The sequence below is a fragment of the Argiope bruennichi genome, chromosome X2, assembly GCF_947563725.1.
Source record: "Argiope bruennichi chromosome X2, qqArgBrue1.1, whole genome shotgun sequence".
NCBI lineage: Eukaryota > Metazoa > Arthropoda > Arachnida > Araneae > Araneidae > Argiope > Argiope bruennichi.
Genome location: NC_079163.1, coordinates 71,198,188 through 71,226,059, shown reverse-complemented (window position 1 = coordinate 71,226,059; position 27,872 = coordinate 71,198,188). Strand labels below are relative to the sequence as shown.

Sequence of the window (27,872 nt, the reverse complement as noted above, 5' to 3'; positions counted from 1 at the left end):
TTTATTAATAACACTAAAGCTAAAGAGTATCGTAATAAGATAAGTAAATATTTAACTACTGTGGAGCTGCAAAGAAGTACTGAATATTTAGCTAGAATAGCACAGTTGAGTGAATTTAAATCGGAAATAGATGCACTAAATAAAGGTAAAAATATTTCGAAAGCAAGTAAGTTGAAATCTTTAGATCCATTCTTAGATGAAAAAGGATTACTTAGAATTGGCGGTAGACTTAAAATTTCTGACTTGCCATTTGAATCTAAGCATCAAATAATTTTACCCAGTAAGCATACATTCACTAAGTTACTTTTTGAGCATGTACATAAAAAATTTCTACATATTGGTACACAAGGTTTGTTACATCAAATTAGATTACAGTACTGGTCCTTAAATGTTAAAGGTATTGCAAGGAAAATTGTCCATGATTGTATTAGATGTTTTAAGCAAAGGCCTAAGGTGTTAGAACAGTTAATGGGAAATTTATTTTCAGAGAGAGTAACTCCAAGTTCTCTTTTTTTAAATTCTGAGGTAGATTTTTGTGGACCTTTCCAAATAAAGTTTAAAAACCAAAGAAAGGGAATATATTCAAAGGTTTATGTAGCGATTTTTGTATGTTTGTCAACTAAAGCTATTCTCCTAGAAAAGGTAACAGATTTGACGACTGAAGCTTTCTTTGCATCTTTAAAGAGACTCTGCACCCGTAAAGGCAGCATTGCAACACTGATGTCAGATGATGCATCAAATTTCAAGGGTGCAGCTTCAGAATTAAATCGCTTAAAAAACAAGTTTGTCAGACTAATGAGACTTTATCCAATTACCTATCCGCAGAATCAATCCAATGGAAATTTATTCCCCCTTGTTCCCCCAATTTCGGAGGTTTATGGGAGGCAGGAGTAAAATCATTTAAACACCATCCTTATAGAACTTTAGCTAATAGTAAAATAACTGTTGAAGAATTTGAAACAATAGTAATTCAGATTGAAGGTATGCTTAATTCACGTCCCTTAATTCCATTATCAGATAACATTAATGAATATGAAGTTTTAACTCCTGGACACTTTATCATTCAACGCCCAATTACTTCAATACCTGAACCGGAAATTGTGGATATTTCTGATTATACGCTGGCAATATACTACCAAATGTGTTCAAACAATTTGGAAACGCTGGAAAATTGACAGTTTGAACCACTTACAGCAAAGAAATAAGTGTCAATTAAAAAAAATAACGTTAAGGTCGGATGTTTAGTTATAGTTAAAGGAAAATGATTTGCCTCCTTGCAAATAGGCAATGACTAGAATTTTAGAGATAATTTATGGACATGAGGGCAGAGTAAGAGTTGTTAAATTCAAAACTAACACAGGTATTTTTACACTCCCTATTTCAAAAATGTCTCTTAGCAATAAAGGATAACTTTGAATATTAAATTAGTTAGGAAAGATAGTTGTATATATTGTATGTACTTACTTATTGTATTTATATGATGTTTAATATACAATTGTATATATTTTGCAATTTTGATATTCATTTGTAAATATTTCATCTGAATAGTTTTATTTATTTGGTTTAAGCAAGTGTAAGCTAAATGTATAATTAAATGTGTTTTGAAATCTTGCATATTTCAACGCCGGGCCGAATGTTACGTCATTGCATGTAAGAGCTCCACCTATAACAATTATGATCTTGTACATTCGAATGCTGTAACTCATTGAGAGCAGTTGCACAAAATAAAGCCTTAATAACTATGACGTCATCCGTATTTTCTACTACTATACATACATTTATAATCGACGATAACACTGAGAATTACTTCTTTTACCATGAATTATTTAAGTTTGCACGAAATAATGATACAACTTCTACGTTTATTCGATAAGTGCTATTACGTAATGTTCCATTTTTAAAAAAAAAAAATTGAATTTTTTAAAATTTTAATATGTTTTAAGATTTTTTAAACTGTCAAAAATTGTAATCGCATTAATACATTAAAATTATTTTTAAAATTTCATTCAAGAACAACTATACAATTATATTGTACATAAGTCTAAAGTAAATAGTTCATACAGTATTTTGAGCCAAGTTTCGATAACACATTGTTCTCTAGCAAAGCACTTTAGAATGGTCCCTGGGATGACATACTAAAGAGATTTTACTATACTTGCTTGTCTGAGAAAAAAAATTCAATGATTTCCTTATAAAGTGGATTATTTTTTTTTCCAAAACATTTATTTACAACATTATGTAAACATGTACTTATGTCATGTACTTATGTAACATGTGACTACTTAATTCAAAAGTAATCAATTAAAATTAATATCATGGAGTAATGATAGATGTGCTGATATTATTTAATAAAAAACAATTTAATTTAGGATTCACTTTTCCGTGAATGGCTTCTGACGAAGATCGTAAATGGAGAAAGAGCAAGTTATTCTGCTCCTAAATTTGCGAGAATGCAGGTGAGTTTTTAATGAACGAGTACAAATAATATTTTAAAACAGAGTTTTCTTTCATTCTTAAATTTTACAATGCTAGTTATTCTGCTCCTAAATTTGCTAGAATGAAGGTGAGTTTTTAATGAACGAATACAAATAATATCTTAAAGCAGAGTTTTGTTTCATTCTTAAATGTTACAATGCATTATTTTTCTTCAAAGATATCTATAGTGGTATTAATTCCTATAGATTTTTATTCTTAATATTTACTATTATCTATGTTTTCTTTGATTTGAAAAAAAAAATGTTTGCTAAAAATTTAGTAAAAAATCTTGAATAATCTGAAAACTACAGGACAGAACAAGGAGTCAGATGCTTGAAGACATAGTCACAAATTTACAGAATCACGTGGAAACAGGACAGATACCTAAGCCATACAGGTAAGTTGATCTTGCAGATAATAGCTAAGCAATTCAGAAATTAATAGTAGACTATATATCATACGGAAAATCTGCCCACATGTGCAATAAAGAATCCGCTAAGCTCGATAAGAATTAATGATGCTTTATTCTACAAAAAAACTTAAGCGGCAAAACACAGCTCCTGCGTACACAAAAATAGCACTAGCAGAAATCCACACAAACAGCAAATCGTTATTCAATAACAGCAATAGGACAACGCGCTCAGAGAGAACTCGCTCCTCAGTCAACACAACACTGAGAGAATTCACTCGCTTTCGTCTCTCTGTGTACTGATTACTGTACCGAGAAAAGAACCTTCCAGAGCAATCTCAAGTCCTAAAAGAAATATCTTCTTATTTCCTGCATTCCGAGAACTTTATCATCAAAATCGCCAAATCTATCATCAAATAATCATCATGTTCAGGGGTCATTGATCTGCCATTCATCAAACTATGAAATTATTTATAAAACTCTCTTCCTTATTTTGAAACTAACTGCGCAGCGTAGCAATATCTTAAAAAACAGATGTGTTCTGATTTCAACTGTTTCAAATATTTCTACAATTTTTGAGACACTTTGCTGATTTATTCTACACTTTACTACTGCACTTTGTCTATCTATACTTTACTGATTAAGCCCAAAATTTGATACAGTTATACATTTAGTGTCAAAATTACACACCAAATGACTCTTCCCATTGTTGACTGATCGTGTGCCCATAAACGAGGAACTCAGATTTCCCATTTGCAGTCATGTTTGATTCAAATCTATAATTTTGGCCCAGAGTGCTTCTCACATTTTATTTATCTAACACATTCCGTTTCTGAGTAATCATCTACAATCACGTTCACTCCATGATCTAAAGTATCCGGACACTCGGGTGTACGCATTTTTATGAATATCTCATGAAACCGTGAAAAATTTTTACCGTGAAGATTCGGTCTCGAGAGCATTTATAGGACAGACCAGAAATTGATGCAAAATAAAAGGATTTGAGCTCGCCCAGTTACTCAGAAAACAGATATCAATTTAAAATTTTAGCAATGGTTTTATTTATTTTGAGCAATGCTGTAATGCATTTTCGTAAATATAGCATGTTTGTTCTGGAAAATATAAAGGTCTTTATGAAATAACAAATTTTTCCGCAATTTTTTTGCTTACCGAATGTAGAATTTCCAACTAAACACTACATTTTCAGAATATATGACAAATTATTATTGGTTTTCGTTACCCTAGACTTTCTTACTATAATTTAACTCAAAAACTTTTAAACTGTGACAGTGCTCTTTTAGGGATGCGATTATTTTATTATTCGATTATATTAATTTGATTAAATACATGCCGGCACTTTATATTATCTTTTATGTTTTAGGTAGATATAAAACATATTATATTCAATATAAAAAATTTTTTAAATTTAAGGTCGGAATGTATTTTTCTAAATGTCGAGAATTTTCTGAAATTCGATTTTCATACACAAATGAAGTTGTGAAAGTTAATTTCCTTTCTGGTATTAAATAACTTTCTTTGTAATGGCGTAAAAATTTCATTGCTGAAAATATAGATTTTAAACAGGAATCAATTTTGAGACTCGACAATATGCCCATTTTATTGCCACATTTATCCTGACTTACTATATTCATAACTTTCAATATCATATTACCAAATTTTCAAAATAATTTCCAGAATCATTATCTCCCAAAGTAACCGATCTTTATTATCCAACGCTATATGCAAATTAATGATGTTAAAACAGCTTTTTTTTCTGGTCTAAGAAAACCAATTTAAAAAAAATTATGTGCTTTTATTTAACTGTAATTTTTTCAGGCTTACAGTGATAGAATTTTATAATATATTTTTCATTCTCTTCCTGATGTGCCAAATTTTGAAATTTTGTTTTCTCGCTTGTTCTCCATGGTAGTAACATAACCATCTATTTGAATATTTTATAACTGAAATACAATTTGATTCATTGACTTAATTAAATTTTGATTGCTCAGTGTAGAGTTACCTGGTAGTGAATTTCAGTAAAACAAATTAAAATATTGCGAAATATGTATAATAATGAACTATAAATTAAAAACTCAAAACGGGAAAATAATTGAAATAAAAAAAATCGGATTTCTAGTGAATAAAAGTTTTAACATTGTTTTTACTGAACTTAATCCATTTCATTTCCGATCATTTTGATTTATAAGTCAGGGTTTGCTCATAGATTGTTGAAAAATTTTGTCAAGCTCAATGTAATAATCTTAAGTAATATGACATGAATTAAAGTCGATTTTTCTTTTTACCAGACGAGGTTCGTGGCGTCCGATAGGTCACATGAGGCCATCTAGTCCGTTATTAGATAGCGTCCGCGATACGTTTGAAGGTTTCGAACAACTTGCCCGAGACTTCGGGAGAGCTTTTCAAAACAACAGACATCTGTGCGACGTCATCTTTAACGTTGGCCAAGGTAAGTCTCAAAAGCTGTTAGCATGCACATTGCGAGTTCAATGTTTTTTTAATCGTTCATAAAATTCAATGTTGAATTTCTAACTCAAAGTATGAATACTCTATAGAATAATATTAGTAACGATATGTAGAATTCGCTTCGAATTTGAAAAAGGAATAATCTTTTATCATGTCATTTGCATTCAACAAAATTCTGTGATGATTGTCAGCAAAATAATAATGAATGCTTTTTAGAGCGATTCTTTTTGACCCAAAGAAAGAAAGGATAAGAATGAGAAACAGAAAATTGAAGTTCTCTTTTATGGTTTATTGATTTAAATTAAGTATGTGCGGAGCCTTCCACCCATTTAGTTATTTCCGAAATAAAATTGAATTTTTTCCCATCATAAATAAACGTTGAATCTTTATCCCTTTGATTTTCATTTTAAGTAAACATTGAAATATTGCAGCTACCTTTTTTTTCCTTTTAAATAAAAATTTAAATTTTCATTTCTTTATGAATTGAAAACCCAACGAGATCTATATCTTAAAATCGAAACAACTACTAATTGCTTAATGCCGCTAGACTCATAAGTCAAGACCGCTAGGCAAATTTATTAAATTAAAAATTAGCATTGCGGATTTTGTAGCGAAACTAAATATAAGCTCAGAATAGATGTTAGATATCATGTATAATTGTCATGTGATTGCTACGTCAAGTAATATAACTGTTTTAGTATAATACAGGACTTGGAGGATATAATGTCATGTAAAATATTATTTTTCTCAAAGATTTTAGTTAAAAATCATGAACGCATCATTGCCTAGTGTAGGATTAATGATGCCCAAAAATATGCGGATAAAATAAGAAAACAATCTGAAAACAACTTTAATATCAGTCCGATAAGAAGACTTTGGTATATTCCAGATTGCAGTTAGTTCCAACTTAACGTACTGGAACTAGATACATTCATTTTTTAGACATTCCATTCAAACATGACATCATGAAAATCATAACTCTCTAAGAGACTTTTAGAGATCATAACTAGGATGGAATATATCCAAAAATTGCATCAACCTCAATTTTCAAGCCAAATTAAATGTATTCATTTCTCAAGCCATTTTTATAAATCTCAAAAAGATGTGTTTCTTTGAGTTGGTAAATTTAAATTATAAATGAAATAAATATCTACTTTGCATAATTGCTTATTTTGTTTTCTTTTCGTGGTTCAGAGGTATGAAACATACTAAACTGAGATCAAATTTTTTGATATTTATTTATTTAAAAAAAGGCTAAGATATTATTTTGTAGAGTTAATTATTTTAATACCTTTCAGGCAAAGAAAAAACAAGAGTGTATGCAGTACGAGCAATATTAGGAGTAAGAAGCAGGTGAATCTTTTCTTTCTATTTTTATAGGTTCTATTTCATTTTTCTACAAAATAAGATGTGTTTCAATCATTTAAAATATTTTTACTTTCAATTAATCGTTAATGGAGCGAAATTCAAAAGATTCAACAACTCAAACGTTAAAAGTTTGTTTTAACCCTTTGACTATGGATAAAACTATACACATCTTCGTTGCCAAATGCAATTATTTTTTAAACACATAAAGGTACAAAAGTATGTAGTCATATTACTGATTCTCTGACCCGCCGGAAGGCACACTAAAAATTACTGAATGACCAGACCGCCGCTACAGCAACTCTGGCGGGAACTGTGGTCGAGTTCTAAGGGCCATCAACGGCCACGGTACAACCCTTCCCTAAAGAAGTACGTCCCGTCATCGAGGGGATTATCTAGACCCCCCCCACCTTTTCGTGTACCCTCCATGGTGGCGAGAACCAACCACCATGCCGGAAGCTTCTCATCTTCATTCCGAGGTGCCCCCAGGGAGGGAATACAAAAGTGTATAAATTTACTGGGATATATCTGTCCATTTGTTGGCCACCTTCGTACATAATAAATTAAAATACATATTGCAAGGCAAACTTGCTAAAGCAATTATTGACGGCAACCGGAGTTAAAGTGTTAAAGAAACTGAAAATTTTCTTGGCTTCTCCAAATACATTCTGAAGATAATTTTGTACTAATTGTGCCTTCTAAATAATTGTAGTAAACACTAACATTTACAACATATTTCTAAATCTACTCATACGGTGAGTATGTTTGTAACATTTTACATTATATTATTATATAAAGAATTTAAAAATAGTAATCATTAAATCAAAATTTCAGAATCAACTGTCAATCAATTTCGTTTAATTACAAATCATGCGAATTTTATTCGTTTAACTCTGTTACATTTGCTTCCAAATATAAAGTTTTCATTTTCTTTTTAAGTATGATCATATGCAAATATTCTTAACTCAAATGTGTTATTATTCTATGTAATTCATTTGAAAGGTAATTATAATTTTTTCAAGCATTATTGAATATTCTTTTATTAAATATATTTTAGAGTATTCTTGGAAATGTTATATGGTTTTACAACTGGATATGGCCCTTGTATGGTTGCACAAGGAGAATCTCAAAGAAAAGACAGTATATTCGGATCAATCAAGTCGAGCAATTTTTTGCAGGTACGTAGTCTATAAGATAATTTGCAACAAACAAATCTCCAAATGAGAAGAAATAAAATATATCTTTTGTAATAAATTCTATTTTCACCAGTCTGTTGGAAATGCAGGTAATTAAATAATTTGGTAATATTATACAGTTAAAGATAATAAATTACAACCTGTGAGTACAGTTAATAGGAAAAAAGTTTTCTCTCCTTCGTGTAATCTCAACTCAGATAAAAAGAGTGTTTGCATCTGTTTCTTATACAAAAATAGCTCAACTTTTGATATGAAACCACGTAGAACCTATGGTTAAATAACGATAAATATGGGGAAATAGCATTTATTTATCACGTTTAAGGTTATTGAACCTATCCATCCTTAATCATAGGGAAAATGAGAAATGTATATATTCTTTTCTCTCTCTTTCTTTCTAGCTCCTTCATATATTGTTTATTTAAATTTATTTTTAACATTTTATTCTAACATTTCTTCAAAGAAACCATTTTCTGTTTATTACGTATTATTCATTTTTTTTAACCTTTTTTATCGGTTACATGGAAAATTATTCTCCGTAATGAAAGAGGTCGCAGTGGTCTAATGATAAGGTCTTAGTTTAGGTCTCAGAAGGGTCCAGGTTCAATATCCTTGGATGCGGACTGGCGCATGCTAAATCTGGCGTAGAGAAAACGTCGTCCCGCTGGTGTGGCGAGGAATCTTGGAGAGAGTGGTACTAGATCATATATCGTCCTCAGTTGCTACTGGGAAGGATTCAACTTCAGGAAGTCCTTCCTAAAATAATCCTAGAGTTGCTTCCAAAATGAAACGTTGGTATAATATAACAAAATTAATTTCCATATAGAAAAATTAATTTTTTATAGCTTGTGATAGACAGTTTTATAGAGCTATGTTTAGTGGAAATGTGATGCATTTTAAATCCTACTCATCAATATGGTTAAAATGCAACATCTGACTTTGATTATAAGAATTTGATCTAATAGTGGTTAGATGACTTTTTAAAAATATCATTTGAAAGATATTTAAAAATTATTTTATGTGTGAGTTGATAAGCTAATGCTGCATTTCATAGATTGTGATTACTGTCACAAAACAGTATTAAAAGGTTTTAACGTTTTAGCTCGATCTTTATGGTAACAGCATTTAATGGGTAAAATTAAATTTTTTTTATACTTACAAATTTATGCATAATAAACTTAATGAAAAGTATTTAAAACATACAACTTTCATATTGCTGCCTTATTTACTTGTTAAAAAGTATTTCAGTACCAATCAAATCAAATTTTTACGTTCAAAATTATACATCGAGTCTTTCAATGCGCACAAAAAAAAATTTCCAGCTTTTTCAGATAATCATAAGTACCCAATGCTAAGGAAATATAAATGCAGAAAAATCTTTAATGTTAAGGAAGATTTAAGATAAATGAAATATATTCTATTTTTTTGTGGAAATAAATTAATGCAAATAATATTCTAGAAACATAAACACTAGCTTACACTACACGAAATTTTGAAAGAAGAAAAAAAAAAAGTATCTCAATAGCTATGATGCAACAATGTTAAGTAATATATTTCCGCTATTCTATTACATAAGCCATCAAGAAATAAGTATTTCCTGACATACCGTGAAATGACTCTTTTAAAATATTGAAATGTGTATTATAAAGCCTAGCGTAAACAGCATAAAAGATTGAAAAGAAGTCAACAGCTAAGCTGCAAAATAAATGAATGGCATATTTTTCTTTTCCCATTACGTTTAAGAACCGAGAAATATTTACTCTAGGGGAAAATAAATTGCAAGGATATCATATTTATTTCATTTCCTGAGAGATTTTATAAAAAATTCTCAAAAGCTTTTACTCCGTTTCTTAGTCGAGTGTCATCCTATTACTACGTAACTTTTGAAGTGTTTTTCAGTAGGTCTATTTATTTTTTTTTTTCCTCCTAGATAATATGAGATCGAATTATTTCTCGTGAATTATTTTTATTCGAAACCTTTGAATATCTAGAATAATTTAAATACATGAAAATACAGCAGATGCTTCATTTTCATTATTGTATTTATGGAATTATTTATATTAATGTGTTAGAAATTAAGTATTAATATTTAGATTAAAATTACAGTTTTATATATTTTTTTCTAATTTTAAAAATTTAAGATTCTATTTTTTATTTACTGGAACCTCCACTAAATATTTGTGTCCTGAACCTCAAAATCCTACTAGTCGGATATAATCAAAAGTGCGATATTCGTGAGAAAAAGATAGAATGAATGTGTATACTTTATTAATAAGGTATATCAGATGATCATACAATTCTATCTTGCTCAAGTGTTACAGAAATAAGAGAAATAAAAGCGAAAAATAGTTTCAAAATAAATATAATCAAATTCTCTATAATAGTCTTATCAATAAAAAAAGTCCTTAATATGAGAAATCCAAGTTTAAATATTAACAGAAAAGCGCTTCTCTCTCTATATATATATTAATGATAATTAATATCGATGCATTTTGTAAGTTCACAAAAAATGATCAAAAATGTAATGAAAATGAATTGATAAAACTGCGCATTTCTTAAATTCAAACTCTCCATCTTTTTCTTAAATATTTCAATTTTCGTAGTCTAAGCAGAAAAATGCAATCATTAATTCAAATAGAATACTCATTTAAAGGACAGTACATGTAAAACCTTTATTACAACCCAAGAGAAATGCTTGGAAGAAATGTATATATATTTTCGGGAAAAATTCTTTCTTAAGAATGGATCTTGGGTAAAGAATTTATTGCAACATTGTAACATAATTATCGAACATCCCTACATCCTTTGAAATGAAAGCATATCTTGGATAATTAAATAATGATGAGAACTTTCAACTAATGCAAAAAAAAAAGTTCGATGAACGACTAAAAAACAACGAGGAAACTAAACATAAACAAACGTCAAATGTCTGAGAGAATACCATTTAACCACTTAACTGTTTTGCCCGAGTGCCATACGTGCATCGATTTATCGAATTTTGATAGTTGTAATCCAAAAATAAACCATTCATAACGATTATAATTCAATATTAAAATTACTTTGAATACTTGATTTATCTATATATTCAATATATTTCCATTTGTATCAAAATAAGAAAATATTTCTAAAATAGAAGGTGTCATCTTGTTAGATAGTAAAGAAAATAAAACAGTTAAGTGGTTAAAACAATTACTTAATAAGATTAATTACCATTTAAATGATTTGAAGTAAAGCAAAACATTTTTTTCGCCAGTCAGAATAGATTAAATATTAAATCGATAGAATTTGATATTAAAATTCACAATGTTGATATGGGAATTGTGGTCTTGACTTATTTATTCAGTTATAATAACATGTAGTTTTCTGGTAACGGTAGAGCTGTACCTCGTAATTTTAAATCGTGGTGGAATGGTGGTAGGGACCCCTGGGGGGGGGGACACCTCGGCTGCAAGCCTCACCAGGAAACCATACCTTAGTGTAATAATGAAAAATATCTAAATAAGTAGCAATCGAAAAAGCAAGTGAAACATATTCTTTGACGTATAAATCATTTGCTCTTGTATCACCGTTATCGAGATATAAAGTTTTAAAGTCTGCCGACATTTTAAGCAAAATCGCCAAATTTGGCGACTTTTGGCGTGAAATGGGAGATTTTAGAAACAGTGATCAGAATATCGATATCTTGAATATTAAAGAAGTTACAGCGACTGTTCTAAAATATTCCATATTTGACTATGTAGAAAAGTCGCCAACGTTATATAAGACAAATGAGATCGAAGCTTTAAGATTAGATTAGAGTTTAGTTTGTAAAGCAGTAGTAGCTTCCCTTCTTATAAGTTAGAAGTTCTTCGGGTTAATTACCGGGGTATCGCCGGAAGTTCTAACGCAATAAAGTTTCCTAATTTATTTATTTACTTTAAGCAATATATATAAAGAAAAAAAATAGTTCTAAATTTAGAAATTTTAATAATCAGATTAATATAAAATGCAAATCAGAGTTATAGTAATATAAAAATGAAAGCAAAAAAAAAATGCTATTGACAAATATAGTACTGAACAAAAGAAATGATTGAAGCATAAAAAAAATTGTGGCCCCAAGAACATTTTCTGAATTTAAATCTGGTGCAGCAATTACAATGGTCAATTTCCTGCAAAAAGCAAAAGTACCAAGGTGTTTCAAATGGAGGTGTAGCCGAGTTTGCAATAACCACACTTGTACCAAGGACAGAGAATCATGTCGGTGTATAGCGGTGCATTAAACTCGAAATGAACAAGGGACTGAAGTTTGATGATGTTAGTACTTTGAAAAATATAGACTTCTCCTTCCATTATTGCAAACTGCTTCCAGGATCGGAAGAATCCAACATCCAAAGGTTGAACTTTGGCAATAGCACCTAGTGGAATTCTCTTTAGTTAAAATGTCGCAACTTCAGAGACCACATCACATACGTTGATGCCGTCATAGTATTGCGTTAGAGTATCCGGTGGTATCAATAATTAACCCAAAGAACTTCTAAGAAGGGAAGCTACTACTGCTTTACGAACTAAACTCTAATCTAATCTTAAAGATTAGATCTCATTTGTCTTATATAACGTTGGCGACTTTTCTACATAGTCAAATATGGAATATTTTAGAACAGACGCTGTAACTTCGTTAATATCCAAACTATCGACATTCTGATCACTGTTTCCAGAATCTTCCATTTCTCGCCAAGAGTCGCCAAACTTGGGGCTTTTTTTAAATGTCGCCAGACTTTAAGACCTTATATCTAGATAACGGGGAGACGATGACAAATGATTTTATGTGTCAAAAACTGTTTCACTATGCTCTTTCGATTGCTACTTATTTATTTTTATTTATTTTTTCAGTATTACAATATTCTTGTGGTTTCCTGGTGTGATCCCCATAGATTGCGTTTAAACCCCACAGTGACAGCATTTAGCCTGCAGCAAATCTATATACACCATGGGTCTTTCGCGGAATCGGGTTTCGGACTTGGAGTCTTGTGACCCAATAGCTAAAATCATACCAGGACGCTACGGTAGCCTTGGACTCACTTGCAATTCTAATTTCATTCATTTAAACTCAAAAGCACAAGAGGCTCTTAGTGCACGGTTTTCACTTCTCGCAGTGCTGAACAAAAATAATTTTAACTCAATTCATCGTTATATTTATCTGGAATGTAATTTATTAAAACAGAACCTTTAGCCGTGTTTGTTTTATAGATGAGTCAGTTCTTCGAAAGCATTTCGGAACATATAACATACTTTAAGCAATTCGGTCACTTAATCGCTTTTATTTTAGCTATTTATTTAACAAATATGACTAGAATATAAAATTTTCAATTAAATTCAAAACAAGTAAACAAATTATATTTTATTAATAATTTATACAAGCAAGCAAAACTGTTTGGCGATGTTTGCAATAATTTTATTTGTAAATACTTTGCCGTTAAAAGTATAACAAATCATAAACAAGTTTTCAAAAAAAAAATTTAATAATATTAATAACGTTTTCTAATCAGGGTTACCAAAATAGAAAATTGAAACATAAGTTATGTCTCATTAAATCACAAAATTTCTCACTAAGCCTGTTTCTTTTTTTATCCCAAATACTTTATTATTTATACACGAAAAATTGTTATGAACGAAGTTTTAACTTTGCAGATTTCATAAAATATTTTAACAATTCTGACTGAACTTCCTCTCATTTAGCATGAATTACTGCTTAATTTTATTACTTATTTCCTAACTTTAGAGATTTTGAAAAATTTATTTTAAGGAAAATTAGGTATGTAGTAGAAAAGTTTTTAAGAAACATTGACCTAATTAGACGGTGGATTCTATGAAGCCTTTTCTGTTAATTATTTATTCAGAAATATGAAACTTGTATAATATATATATATATATATATATATATATATATATATATATATATATATATATATAATATTGGTATAAGGTTGTATTAATTATTTTAAAAAATAAAATTAACAAAGTTTTAAAAATTTGAAGAATCTAATTTTATAAAAATTGAAATTTTCCATGTGTTTATTTTTTATTATTAGCTGTTATTTAAAAATACATTTTAAACATATATAGACATTACTTTATTAATTAAACTTGAAGATAATTTTCAGGAAATAGTTTTATGCATGTCTGACGAATTTTTATTAAAATTTCATTCTTTTTTTTTTAAATTGATATTGACTTCTAACCTTATAAACGAAGTGGAAAACGAAAACCGATTTATTTTAATGTATATCTGGAATCCTTTTAAATTGTATACCATGCCCTACAAAATTAAGACGCATTAAATATTTCAAAGAATAAAAATCTGGGAGGGCATGGTATTGAGGAAAGATCAATTAAAACATATCAACCCTTTCAGTTTATTAATTATTCAATTTATCTATCAAAATATATTTTAATTCTGTTTATTCATAGATAATCATATATTTAAATAGAATGTTTAAAAACAAAAGAAAAAATTTAAATTTTTAAAATTTTATTTTATTTGATTGGTTTAATATGCGTAAAAATAAATTTCATAATCGTTTTTCCATTGATTTCCCGATGGGCTATTTTCGTACATGAAAAGATTAGTAATAAATTATAAATAAATGGCTAAAAAACAGCTAAAATAAAATAAAAAAAAATCTTTTTCGTACTCTAATAAATTATTTTATTAGAGTACGCTTATTATATTATAAAAGGTTATTATTTTTTAATATAATAGTGAACTGCCTTTTTAAATGTTCAATTTTTTTCTAGTACAAAAACCTAATACTATTGGCTTTAATTGGCTTTTTTCTTAGCATTATTATGTCCTTTTTTTTTTTCTCAGGTTCCGGATCCTCATGATACAGTCCGCTCCAAAGCACCCTCTTCTAGTCCGACCGTCTTCCGCTATTTCTCTCGCCTTGGTAACTGGGCCGGATGGGGTATGGGGAGTCGTTCCAAAAGTCCTCTCACCGCGGATGCAGGACTCAAACGTTGGCAGAGTGAGTTTGATTGTAAGTGTTTGATGTAGTCTGGTATGGCTTTTCACATTTTGTTCAGTTCTTTTCTTTCCAACATTATGCGCTCGATTTGATATGCTTAAAATCACGCTTCAGAGGACATCCGGTACTACTGTACTTATTTCAACCAGTTTTAAAGTTTAATTATTTTAATTTAGTTAGATTGCACGTTTTGAAGCTATCCAAAGGCTATTTTGGAACGTACCTTATGTATTTGTACAATAAATTATATAATTAGAACTGTACTCTACTCACATCGGCCTGAAAATTTGTTTAGACGGCGTATTTAAGGTTTGCCATGCCTAAACGCAAGGATAAAAGAAAAATTTCTGGAAAGAGATTTTGGCTCCTATGAATGATGCTGGATTGAAAAATGCCAGAATGGCTTCAGGACTAACCCGCATTTTTCGAATGAACAAGCTCATCTTTTCCGAAATATCTTTGTATCCTTCAGTTCCTTACAATCAAACCTCGGGTTTACTTTGAATCAGTTTATTTTTCTATACACTAAATTCAGCAGCAATATTTCTAAATTAATTTTAGTTTTTGCTTCGTTCAGTTATAGTAATGTTCCATTTTTAAAGCAACATTAGGGCTGTTTTGGGACGGACTTCATAATTTTTCGTCGAGGTCGGATAGCGGGAACTGCGCCTGAGCTGGCACCCTTATCTTCATATTTTCGTATCATTCTTTGAATTTGGCCCGGCTTACTTGACATGGGATAGATCCGCTTGCGCGGCGGTTCTTCTGTGGAATCGCGTCTCCACCGTCAATCGAGCCTGGAACCGTCTGGTCCCGAAGTTGAGGCCTCACCACCAGGATGCCGAAACCCCTTTTTTTGTTGAAACAAATTACAATTTATGGCGTTAATCATCCAATCATATCCTAACCTAAACATTTAACCTAAAAAATTTAGATCGCTTTTCTAGTCTTTTGCCATTATTTTAAAATATCTCGGATGTCAGCTAGGAAATCTTACTATCAAATTTCTCATTTAACAATATCTCAATATGCGATTGGTAAAAAAAAAATGTTGTTCAAGTTAATTACAAAACAATCGTTTAAGGAAATTTCCACCTGACTCACAAAAGAATGCAGAAATAGGGATAACGAATATTTTACGAGCGATTATTACGTAACCAATATCAAAAAGTCACAAATACCAGTGATCAATACTTTTCAAAGAGGGGTGTGATTCAAATCCTTGATACGATCTTACAGGCGATATTCCGATTACAGTGAACGGACCGGTTATTGGAATTATCGTATCGTATCATTGAATTGCATATCACTGAAATTTATCGCAGCGGTGATTTCACCGGAAAGTGCGAGGCTTCACTGGAAAGTGCGAAGTCACCGATATTCGTATTTGATGATGCACTATTCCATACAGATCATTTTTTATTGCTCGTGACATGATTGACTTTGATTACATGTACTCTGTTTACTGCTGGTGCCATCTATTGGTAGAATATAGGCTAAAGTAAACATTTTAAAGAAATGACATATATTTTTAACTCATCTTTTCCAGAAAATGGTTCACTCTAATAAATAAATTAAATAAATAGTTTTGAGAAAAAAATAAAATTTAAGAAGTAAGCTGAAACAGATAAATTAATTCAATCACACGTTAATTAAATAAGTAAATTAAGTATTAATTACAATTAATAAATTTTATATTTAATATTAAGTAATAATTTTTAATTAATAATATGATTGAAATAACAGATATTTGGAACGCATATTTAAAAATAACAATAGCAATATTATTTGTTGTTCAAAAAATCGTGGATTATGCATCTCTAATTCGCATTTCATGATACACTATTCCATAAAGATCATTTTTAATTGCTACTGTGATTGCATATAGTCTGTTTACTTCTGGCGCCATCTATTGGTAGACTAGAGAACTATTGTAAACATTTTAAAGAAATGACATATACATTTAATTCAAATTTTTCAGAAAATGGTTTACTCCAATAAAGAAATTAAATAAATAGTTTTGAAAGAAACAAATTTAAGAAATAAGCTGAAATAGATAAATTAATTCAATTACATGTTACATAAATTAGTAAAATAAGTATTAATTACAATTAATAAATTTTATATTTAATACTAATTAATAATTTTTAATTAATAATATGATTGAAATAACAGGTATTTGGAACAAATATTCAAAAATAACAATAGCAAAATTATTTGTTATTAAAAAAATCGTGGATTATGCATCTCTATGCAGAAATACTTTGAGAGAGCATATTTTAATGCGAGTGAATCATCCGTACTAATCTTAATTTCTTGTAACATTGGAGAATATCTGTTTTGATTTTACATAAAGTTTGGTTTGAATCAAGTCCTCATAATTAAGGAAGTGCCGAAGATTACAAAGTTCAACTAGTCCATCTTTAAATAAATTAACGAAAGCTGAAATTTAACCCAATATTAATTTTCTATGGCCGTTTGAGCTGCAGATAAATAAAAAAGTTCCAATTCTGATTTGACACATTAGATCCTTTCAAAATGTATTCCACTGAGAATCAAAAATGTCTCGATCTTTTGCTTCGATAATGCGCATTCAACAAATCAACCTGAAAGTACTGATTTATTCCAACTACTATGAGTTGATTCCTTTTAAAGTAATTTTATGCAGAGTGTAGGAACCTCTTAGCATGTAACCACTTATAAATATTTTTAAAAATCTTTTTACATTTCCCAACGGCATTCTTTAATGTGCTCAATCTTCCAAAACCTGCTGGTCCCTCAAACCTTGAAAAAAAATGCTTTAAGAATTTCCTCCCATTTATGTAAATATAAAAGTTAAACTCTGGTATTAATTTCACTCTTAACAGAAAGTGACAGAGACAAAGACCGAAATTCCACTTCTATGTGCATATACAATATAAATGTAAGTATAAACAAGAATAATTAACGAATAATAAAAGATTTATTAGTAGAATAATATATTAAACACTATAAAAATATTAAAGAAAAAACTTTTCAGAGATTATTGCTTTTAATGTAAAGAAATCTAAAAATTGATAAGATTCAATGATGAACCTTTTAAATTCAAACTAAAAGAAAAAAAATCAATGAACTAAAGAAAGAAACTAAAAGAAAATTAAATCAATGAACTAAAGAAAGAAACTAAAAGAAAAAAAATCAATGAACTAAAGAAAGAAACTAAAAGAAAATTAAATCAATGAACTAAAGAAAGAAACTAAAAGAAAAATAAATCAATGAACTAAAGAAAGAAACGAAAAGAAAAAGTTCTATTGACTACGACAGATGGCAGCATGGGTAATATCTTATCTTTTAGAAACTATCACGCCAGCCAACTTCTGTCGTGCTCTTCAAATGTTGTCCAAGCTGAGTCACTTAAATTCAATAGAATTAAATATTCAAAACAGAATTAACATGAAAAAGGCAACGCATGCACATGGATGGTAATATAAATACATATAAAATCAACCTGAAATTGTGCATAAATGAATAAAATTCTGCGGATGTGTGTAGAAGTTACTGAAAATATCTGGATGCGAATATATAAAACTGAATGCGCTGAATGTAATTATGCATCAAAACGATCGATTTTCTGAAAAAATTATCCAATAAAATTCCTTAAGAAATACTTTTTTCTGTAATCTCCCTTAAAAACTTTAAGAAATAATTATTTTTCAGGTTAATACAACTTTCACGGAATGAAATTTGCGAAACATAAGTAAACTCAGATATTAAAAAATAATAAAATCTAAAAACGAGAATAAAAAGCAAATAATGAACATTTAATAGAGGAATAATATATTAAATATTATAAAATATGGAAGAAAAAAGTGTTAATATTATTAATATAAACAATCTAAAATCTAATAAGATTCAAAGAAAGGATATCTGAAATTTTAATTAAAAACAATTAATTAATAATCCGATAGATGGCAGCACGAACAATACCTTATTTATTATACCATGCCAATCAACTATATTATGGTTTTCATATCTTGCCAAAATGGAAATCCCTTAAATTCATATACAGTTCAGTTTAATTCGTAAATAAAATAATTAAATTGATTAAAGTAATCAATTCAACTAAAGCCGAACCGAAATCAACTAAAATCAACCTACACAGGAGCAGTTTTTTTTTTTTTTTTTTAATCCTTATTCTCACATTCACGGTAGACGTTTAGTCAGTTAATATATTTATTATTTTAGCTGTTATATTTATGTCCCATTTCTAAGCTACAAGGGGAGTTTCTATCCTCTGATTCCGCAGCCAGATCTTGCATTAGACAGCTGCAAACTGAATTTTAAAAATCATTATCAATAATAATAATCCCATGCAAAGGAATGAACACAATACATTTCCGAATTAAATTCCTGTCGATGCAAAGTAAATTATTGACATCATGTATTCCTTTTCTTATGCGCTCATGATGGCAGTGGAATCGATTTATTCTTGTGTAATAATTGATCGTCAAATGCAAAATACCAATGCAATTTTGGAATCCACTGCAGGAAAAAAAAAAAAAAGGAGAAGACATGATTTCACAACACGTATAGCACAATGAGTAATATATATATATATATATATATATATATATATATAATATAGCACTTGATGTTGAAGCTTGGTAAAAAGCATTTGGCACTTGGTTGTTCTGATTAGCAACCAGTTTTATTTTATATTCATGTACTAGATGTCTTTCATATTACAAAAATAGCTTATAATTAATGACACATAATGACCACGTGGAATTTAATTTTAAAAAATAAAGAATGAAAATTTTGATTAAAAAAATTAGGCCACCTTAAAATAATTTGACATGACGATCCACCTCAAAAATTCATAGAATATTCCATGTCTCCACTTTTATATGGTTTTATGTAAGCAACTGTCTTAACTTTTGACTTGATTCTCTTATAATTTTAATTTAGAAAGTTTTAATAGAACAGATGTATAAAAAGAATTTTGAAAAATATAGTTAATTCTCGGGAAATCAGCATTTGAATATCAATTAATCGATTTCTATAAAAAAAAATTAATCAAAGAGTGTTGTTTATCGATATAGAAAACTTGTCTAAGATGTCAATACTTTACCATACATATTTGACGAGACCCAAAATCACGCGATTCAAATGATATTGTCTCAGAAAGTTATACAATACTGGCTCTAAAAAAATATTCAAATTACTCATAACATGCTGAAACTAAAGTTTTCAACGAAAATGCTGCTCTAAAATACCGGATGTCCTCAAGTGAATGTTGATGTTTCTATTTGCCCATGTTCAACGTTTGCATGTATGTGATGAATGTGCTCGTTTTTGTGTGATAACACTTTTTCTTTGAAAAGCGAAGAAAGAATAAAGGATAACAATATTCACAATTATACTAAATCATCCTTTATTCTTTCTTCATTATAATAAATGCAATCTTTACAAAAATGCACAACATTTCCCAATTTTTAATAATTTGTGAAATTAAATTTATGAAGCTAATTCATAAAATGAGTTTCTTTTGCATTCATCTAAAGAGAAAATATTCTCTTTTGTCTAATTTCAGTTTATAATACAAATACAATCACGAAGTAAAAGAATGTAACTTGAATTGTCATAAAACCCTTTGCTTCTAAAATTAGAAGTTATCCTTAGTTAATGCGATTTGTATTAAAACAAGAATGCATATACTGTTATTTAAGAACTAATTCATGTTAAATAATTAAAATATTAAATAATTGTTATGAAAGGTTCATATTTCTGTAACTCCCGTTGCTTAAAACAAAATTAGATTTACATTCTTTCATTAAAATTTCTCATATGAAATAAATATATCGAAATTGAATGTTTTTCTTTTTATTGTTATTATTGTTTGATAATTCTCTATACAATCTAAAAACAATTATAATAGTTCAGCTTCAAATTTTTAAATAATAAATTAACTGGTTTTCGGAAAAAAAACGCAATCCATTAAAATTGTGCAGTTTCGATTTTTACTTTTATAAAATAATTATTTTTATAGGAAAGGAATACATTCATTCGTGCATTCACAAGTTTAAAATTTATTCTCTGTGGATGCGAACGTGCTTTCACATTTATAAGAATTAATGTAGAGAATAATGATGCATTTTCTCTTAATTCTACCTTAATTAATTAATTGCTTATATGGAATATTTATAATTTCATCATAATTTTTTTCTAAATTAAGAACTATACAAATTATTGGTGTAAATAAAACTTCTTACATTATATATTACAAATTATGCACATAACTGTCACAGTGTATGGAATATGTTTGTGGATGTTAATTGTTTCTGGTGCATCTTGTTTGTCAGTTTCTATTATAATTTATGTTTATTTTCGTTATACAGCACGATGTCATGATTGTTACATATGAAATGATTTTCGTCGTTGTTTGATGTTAAGAATTATTTAAAGGAATGCATTGCAACCTTTGGTGTCAAGATGTTCGATGTGGTGTTTGTTTAAATGGATTTCAATGTGATGTGTGTATATTTGTGTATTGTATCTAAAATAACTTTTAAAACTGCAATTTGTTAACATTATTTTATTTTAGGGCAATACAAATCACTCATTGCATATATATTTAAATAGTTGCATAGATATTCAGTAATAATTCCAACATAACGTTATATGTAAAAACATCTTTAATGCTATGTGCTTATAAGAATTATTTTAAATAGTATTGGTAATAAAATGCATCAGAAAGAAAATCAAATATGATTCGCAATATCTATTGAAATATCGATAATATATAATAATTAAATATGATCAAATTCGGACCAATCAAAGTGGACCAAACAACATGTTTTGGTTGGTCTGAATTTGTAAACAAAATTATTAAAATCATATCTGCATGTTTTCAGATAAATTTTTTTGAAAAATTAACGGTATTAATGAATCTGGATGATTTGTTAAAGAGTGAAATGAGATAGAATTAATTATTACAAATTTTAAACGGTTTAAGGATTATAAGAAAATTCATTGCTTTATTTTAACATAAAAAAATAAATGAATTATTTTAATATATTTGAAATACATTGACATAAAAAAAATCTCAACTTCTGAAAGGAGTTGTGCTGGATAAATGAAATTCATCTAGTGCATTTACATTTCTAAAAGATTGTATGTATTTAAATCTCGCGCAAGAATTGGAGCGCCGCTAGTAGCACTACTATGAACATGCAAATAACATTTGCTATAAATGCACGAAATAACCTTCGTGAGCCTTATTTATTTTCCAGGTTGGGATTTGTGCGCAGGAAAACCTTTAAGGAAACGAAGAAAAAAGTATTAGTAGTTACTGAATTTGAAATATAGGTCTACGAAAAGGGGGATTTTCTTTTTGCAATATTGCGGAAAGATTTGGGCAGGGATGTATCACTATATATGATTGCTGCCAGCAGGATCAAGGGATCTGGTTCTTAGCGACACCTCAAGCGTCTTCTTAATAATGTAATATTCATTCCAGCAACTCTAAATCATAACCATCTGCAACTTTAGTAGTAGCAAACTATTGCTTATTTGAGCGCAGAGTGGGCATCTGTTATGTTCTCAGATGAGAGACATTTTTGTCATAGGAAGGGTGTTATGGTAGAAAATTGCTCCTCAAGTCTGGGAAGCAGTTTTTCTACGACAGCACTCTTACTGTGGCTAAAATGCCTCGTATAGTATCTACAATGGAAATTCCAGCTTCTGTTGACACCAGTGACACAGCGTTGATTACTTGACGGACAGCTCCAAGCCAGATGCCCTGCAATATTCTTTCCACTAACTCCAAATCATCTCCATCTGCGATTTCAATGGTGTTAGAGATTAATGATTATTGGTGGACGGAGTAGAGATCTGTCACAGTCTCAAATGAGAACTATTTCTGGCATAGGAAACGTGCTGCCATAGGGAATTCTTCCCCAAGTATGAGGAAAATTTTAAAATGACAACAGGAGCATTCGCATTTTATTCCACTCTTATTGATAGTAAATTTGTATGGCAGAATGGTGATGGAATTGCTTGTGCCACTATTTTTTATTAATATTACAAGAGGGGGTTCCAACAGGATTCCATACCGTTGCTGTTGCCCTAGCATACTCTACAAAGTTTCTATATATAAAAGTGTCGAGATTGATATGCGAGATCACTAGATTTTTCACCAATCAAGACGTAAGGACATTAGTGGACAAAACATCCAGCCCCATTTACAATCAACACGGACTGTTTCTAATTTGCTGAATAAGTTCAATAACCATGGAATTTCATCTCGGAAAATGGCACAAGGTAAGAAGAATACGACATAATGAATAAGTATTTGTATTTTTGTATTCAAAATCATGGCTTCTGCTGTGGTTATTCGTGAATCATCGTTTCATTTAAAATAGCTTTTCTCGTGCTATTTTAATCTGCGACCATGACATTTAACCAAATAAATATGGGTATTAACTTAACAAATGCTTTGCTAAATTTTCATTTCTTAAAGAGAAATTTCTTCTTCATGCTAGAATTTCATTTATTTATAAAACTAATATTTTAATCACAAGTTATTTAAATATTCAAACAACTTAAAATCACATCTCTATCATCTTAATTTGATTTAACATATGGCAAGTTACCACCTTCCGGTTATTCTGACCTATCTTAAGCTTTATCTTTTTGGCAATATTCACCATAATTTAAAATGCTAACAGTTAATACAAAATAATTTAATAAAGTTCCGCAAAGTCGAGTACAAACGAAATGGTACTTTCTTACAAAATGGATGATTAACTTGTGTCTAATTAATTAAGATTACACTATCATAAATAATATTCTAAAGTTCTTACAGTCAAAACTTTTAATATCGACGCTTATTAAGCCGTTTGTCACAATCCTCTATGAGATCGCATCAAGTAATACATAAGCCAAAGAAATTTGTGCAGGTCCATCTTCCGATTTTTCCAATATCTGTAACTGAATATAGTTAATAAATGTAGGTCATTGAATGTAAGAAAATTGACTCACATCAAAACATTTCGTTGAAGTTGACTGAATAATTATTTTAAATTTCTCATTAATTAATACGTCATTTTCTCACTTATCTTGCAATTTTGGGATAGCATTAAAATGTTTGGATGAAACAGGGACGCGATTTTTTTTTTCTGCCTGAAAAGGGCTTGAAAGTAGAAAAAGTTAAAGAGAGCATGTTTTCAACCCATAATAGATGCCATGTAACTGATTACATTATAGCACAGAATGGCCAAAAGAAACATTCCCCAAACTTGGAAATTAACTAGAGGGGTTAACAGAATGTCATGAAAATTCATTCAGGTAAGCATGAGAATCCAGTTGAAAGTATGTATACAAGGGCAACAATCTAATGTAAGATGCAGTGCTCCCAAATCCCTTTTTTCTCTTCCCTGAATTAGGTAAAGAGAAAGAAAAAGAGCGCAGGCAATCAGTTGCTGCTGCTGAAGTGACCCTAAGTATGTGTGCGGATGCAGGAAAAGTCGACAGGGCCAAACTAAGCCAAACGGAGGTATTAATTTTCATTAATAGTATATATGCCATCGTCTGGTCACCAGTATGCAACTTATACAAAAATTATAAAAAATAGCATCTAATGTGACATAACACAAGACACAATCATGTGTTGCTTTATCAAATTACTAATTGCTTTATCGCATCACGCAAGCAAACATGACTTGCGTTTATCATTAGAAATAACTTTAAAGTATTTCCTCCTCCCCCCCCCCCAATTTCGAAAGTTCAGAGCTTGAAGATTAACAATAGTTAATCTTAATAATGTATTTGTTGGATTAACAATATGTTCTGAAGTTATATCATGTTACATAATTGGAATTTGATCTTTTCATTTCTTTAACTTCCATTCATGCAATTCACCACAGTTGAAAAGATATAATTTCTTATTTCCAAAATCTTCCCGCCCAGTTCGGAAATCATATAACTTGATAGATTTTCTTTTATCATTGTTTATGTACAAAAAAATTATATTCTGCAGTATAATGAGTTTCCTATAAAATCGAAAACACAATTGGAAACAATTATTCATTAATTGTCAGATAGTTCTTTAATACTCATATAATGCATGACAGGTAAATATTCTCTCTTGTTCATGCTGTTCCCTTAAAAACGTTGCTCCGAGCTCTCAGTATGTTTTTACGCGTTTTTATTTAACTTGACTTGCTCCATGTTAGCAAAGATTGGTTTTTATCACTGTCTGATGAACTAGAATTATGAAAATTTATACATTTGTGCATTCTGGATGACCCTACACTATTTTAATATTTCAAGACTTAATTATCATTTAATTGATTATTTTAATAATATTTTGATTCCATACAAAGGGATTTAACCACTAATAAATGTGAGGAAAAATGAGTTCAATAATCCGTAATATTTATAATAAAAAACTAAGATGCATATTAAAAATTAGAAAGTAATTAATTTTTGACTGCTGCTTTTTAGCGCACTAATAAAGAAGAGTTTTTTAAATTTCTTTTTATTAAAATCTTAATATTCAAGGTTTCCACTCAAATCGTGGTCCAATAGCAAATTGTTAAACCATTAGAAAAGGCATATTCTTCCGATTGGAAAAATATTTGAAATTGAAATAATTATATTTTATAGCTTGAATCATTAAAAGCAATGCGGAAAAATTGATGAAATTAGAAATTTTTATACAGACTCCCGGTGCTACTAGTCATATTTAGAAAAAAATTTTACATACCCTGACACAAACAATGTAGCATTCCACTTTTTTATGACTAAAACTGACTGATTATTAATAAGTTAACAGGGACGATATATGAATTTATTTCAAAGAAAAATTATCAGCTTTCGTAAAAGTAAAACGTTCGATCTAATTTTCGGTATTTCAAAAGAAACCTACTTATTTTAAATTCAATTTAAATTGTTGGATAAGATCAAAGACAATTTATGCTGTAGGTTTTGCTACAAATTGGACGGCATCCTACTTAAACTAATTTTTAACTAATTAAATGGATGTAATGGTATTATTAATTAAATTATTATTTATTTTCATTCTCGGAAATTCCATTGTTTTGTACTAAAGCAAATGTGAGAATTGTTTTAATTTGTCTTAATTAAATGGTAAATATACTTACCAGCGAACATATTAAAATATTTCTAACTTTTGATGATCAATAATTACTATGTTACCTGTTCCAATTTCACCTGAATTATCACTGCTAACTGTATTTATCCCTTTTAATTTCATAAATTAATTAGATCAGTATTAAAATTTTGACGTCTACTTATTTCACAAGATCAATTTATCATAATAAACCTCTTTCAAAAATGATTTGAAAATATCCCGGAGTTTGCCCTATAAAGGATAAATAAAATGATTACAACATAAGGTATATTAAATCTGTTCTGAGCAAATAAATTTATATTAAAAGTTTTTCCGAAGAAGTAGTAATACCTCCTCATACCTGGTAATCGAAATAAATCTAAACCCAATAATACGTTAATGAATAATGTCAATTTTCATACGATTCCCTTAAAAACATTCTTGCGATTGTGAAATTCAGTTGTTAAAATCGTCTGAAATAATGTTATTCAAATCTTTTTAATCCGATCAGTTTTAATCTTAGGAGAGTGAAACTTTTTTGTTTCAAATGTTAGTGGACAATATTTTTCTAAATATGTTTAATAGGATTGGGGAGTCACATAAAAATTTAGATTTCGTAATTATCTTCAGTATTACATTTGTCTATTCAAAAATACTGTACTATAATTCTTTATGCCGTTAAAAGTGTTTTTCCGATTGGAGGTGTATGCTAGTCTAGAAATTAGAAATTAGCTACTAGACATGAACTACCTTATGAACTTCACATTGAAATATTCTTTTCCATATGTGTTACTGTACATACTGCGATTACTTCTATGTATATACTGTGAAATGTACCTTTATAATAGTTTTAAAGCATATAATGTCTTGTCAGTGACAAATTTCAAGAAAAACATTAATGTTGTTAATTTTGAAGTTATTAATTCAATTTTTCTGTTTCGTTTGCCAGTTCAATATTATAGAGTTTGACAGTGAAACTTTCATGATTCTCATGGAATACCTGCAGAGCGGGTCTTGTCCATTAACATGCGAAACCATTCCGGGTCTGATATGCGCTGCGGAACATTATGATCTTCCAGAGCTTCTACAAGCGTGTTTTCATCATGCGAAACAACATTTTCGATTGTCTGTGGTAAGAAGAATCCTTCAACAAGCTCTAATAAGAATATTTAATAATTTATATATAGCATTAAAATTTCCAATTATATATGTAATCACTTAAAATAATACATATCTCGTTTTCAAATGGTAAAATAAATCACATTTTCCTCCTAATAAATTTACTTAGGCTGACAAATAATATTTTTTTGATAAATTATTGAGTTTACTCAAATTTTTAACCCTTTTGAGAAAACATCTGAATTTTTTTTACTTAACAGTTCATATATCATTTCCATTGTTCAAAACCTTTTCATTATGATGTATTATGTCCGTTACGAAATCATTTTTATCTCCGCTGCTATAAATACCTATAATGCCTGTCTGTGTCTTAATATAGATTAAAATATAAAAATCACAACAATTGATAAACATTTATGATCACAAATAATATCTTTGTTATAAGTTATAAATTGTATTAGCGCGTCAGTAACAGATTAGTAGGAGAAAAGAAATGCATTATGGCACTATGATCAAGTTTATAAAACTCTTGTTCATAAAGAAGAATAAAAATTTGAGCCAATACGATCCCTTCAAACAGATCGCTTTCTGATTATGAGGAAAAAGTACACTATAGATTTAAGTACCATAGCTTAAAACCGATAAATTCTATTACAAATGCATCATATTGAAAAATTATCCTATTGATCCCATATCCTATTATTCTACTG

At 29.3% G+C, this 27,872-nt stretch overlaps 1 protein-coding gene across 3 annotated transcripts in view; it reads left to right on the top strand.

The window, feature by feature from the left end:
- LOC129960928 (uncharacterized) overlaps positions 1 to 27,872 on the top strand; it is a 123,950-nt gene that overhangs the window by 86,597 nt on the left and 9,481 nt on the right. For 2 of the 3 annotated variants that reach the window (XM_056074675.1, XM_056074677.1), the window contains 8 exons: positions 2,370 to 2,456; positions 2,787 to 2,872; positions 5,191 to 5,351; positions 6,667 to 6,721; positions 7,791 to 7,911; positions 14,774 to 14,942; positions 24,356 to 24,465; positions 26,993 to 27,175. In XM_056074675.1, the coding sequence (XP_055930650.1) occupies positions 2,370 to 2,456; positions 2,787 to 2,872; positions 5,191 to 5,351; positions 6,667 to 6,721; positions 7,791 to 7,911; positions 14,774 to 14,942; positions 24,356 to 24,465; positions 26,993 to 27,175 (972 nt within the window). The remainder of the gene's footprint in view (positions 1 to 2,369; positions 2,457 to 2,786; positions 2,873 to 5,190; positions 5,352 to 6,666; positions 6,722 to 7,790; positions 7,912 to 14,773; positions 14,943 to 24,355; positions 24,466 to 26,992; positions 27,176 to 27,872) is intronic. The other variant, XM_056074676.1, reaches the window with a different exon arrangement.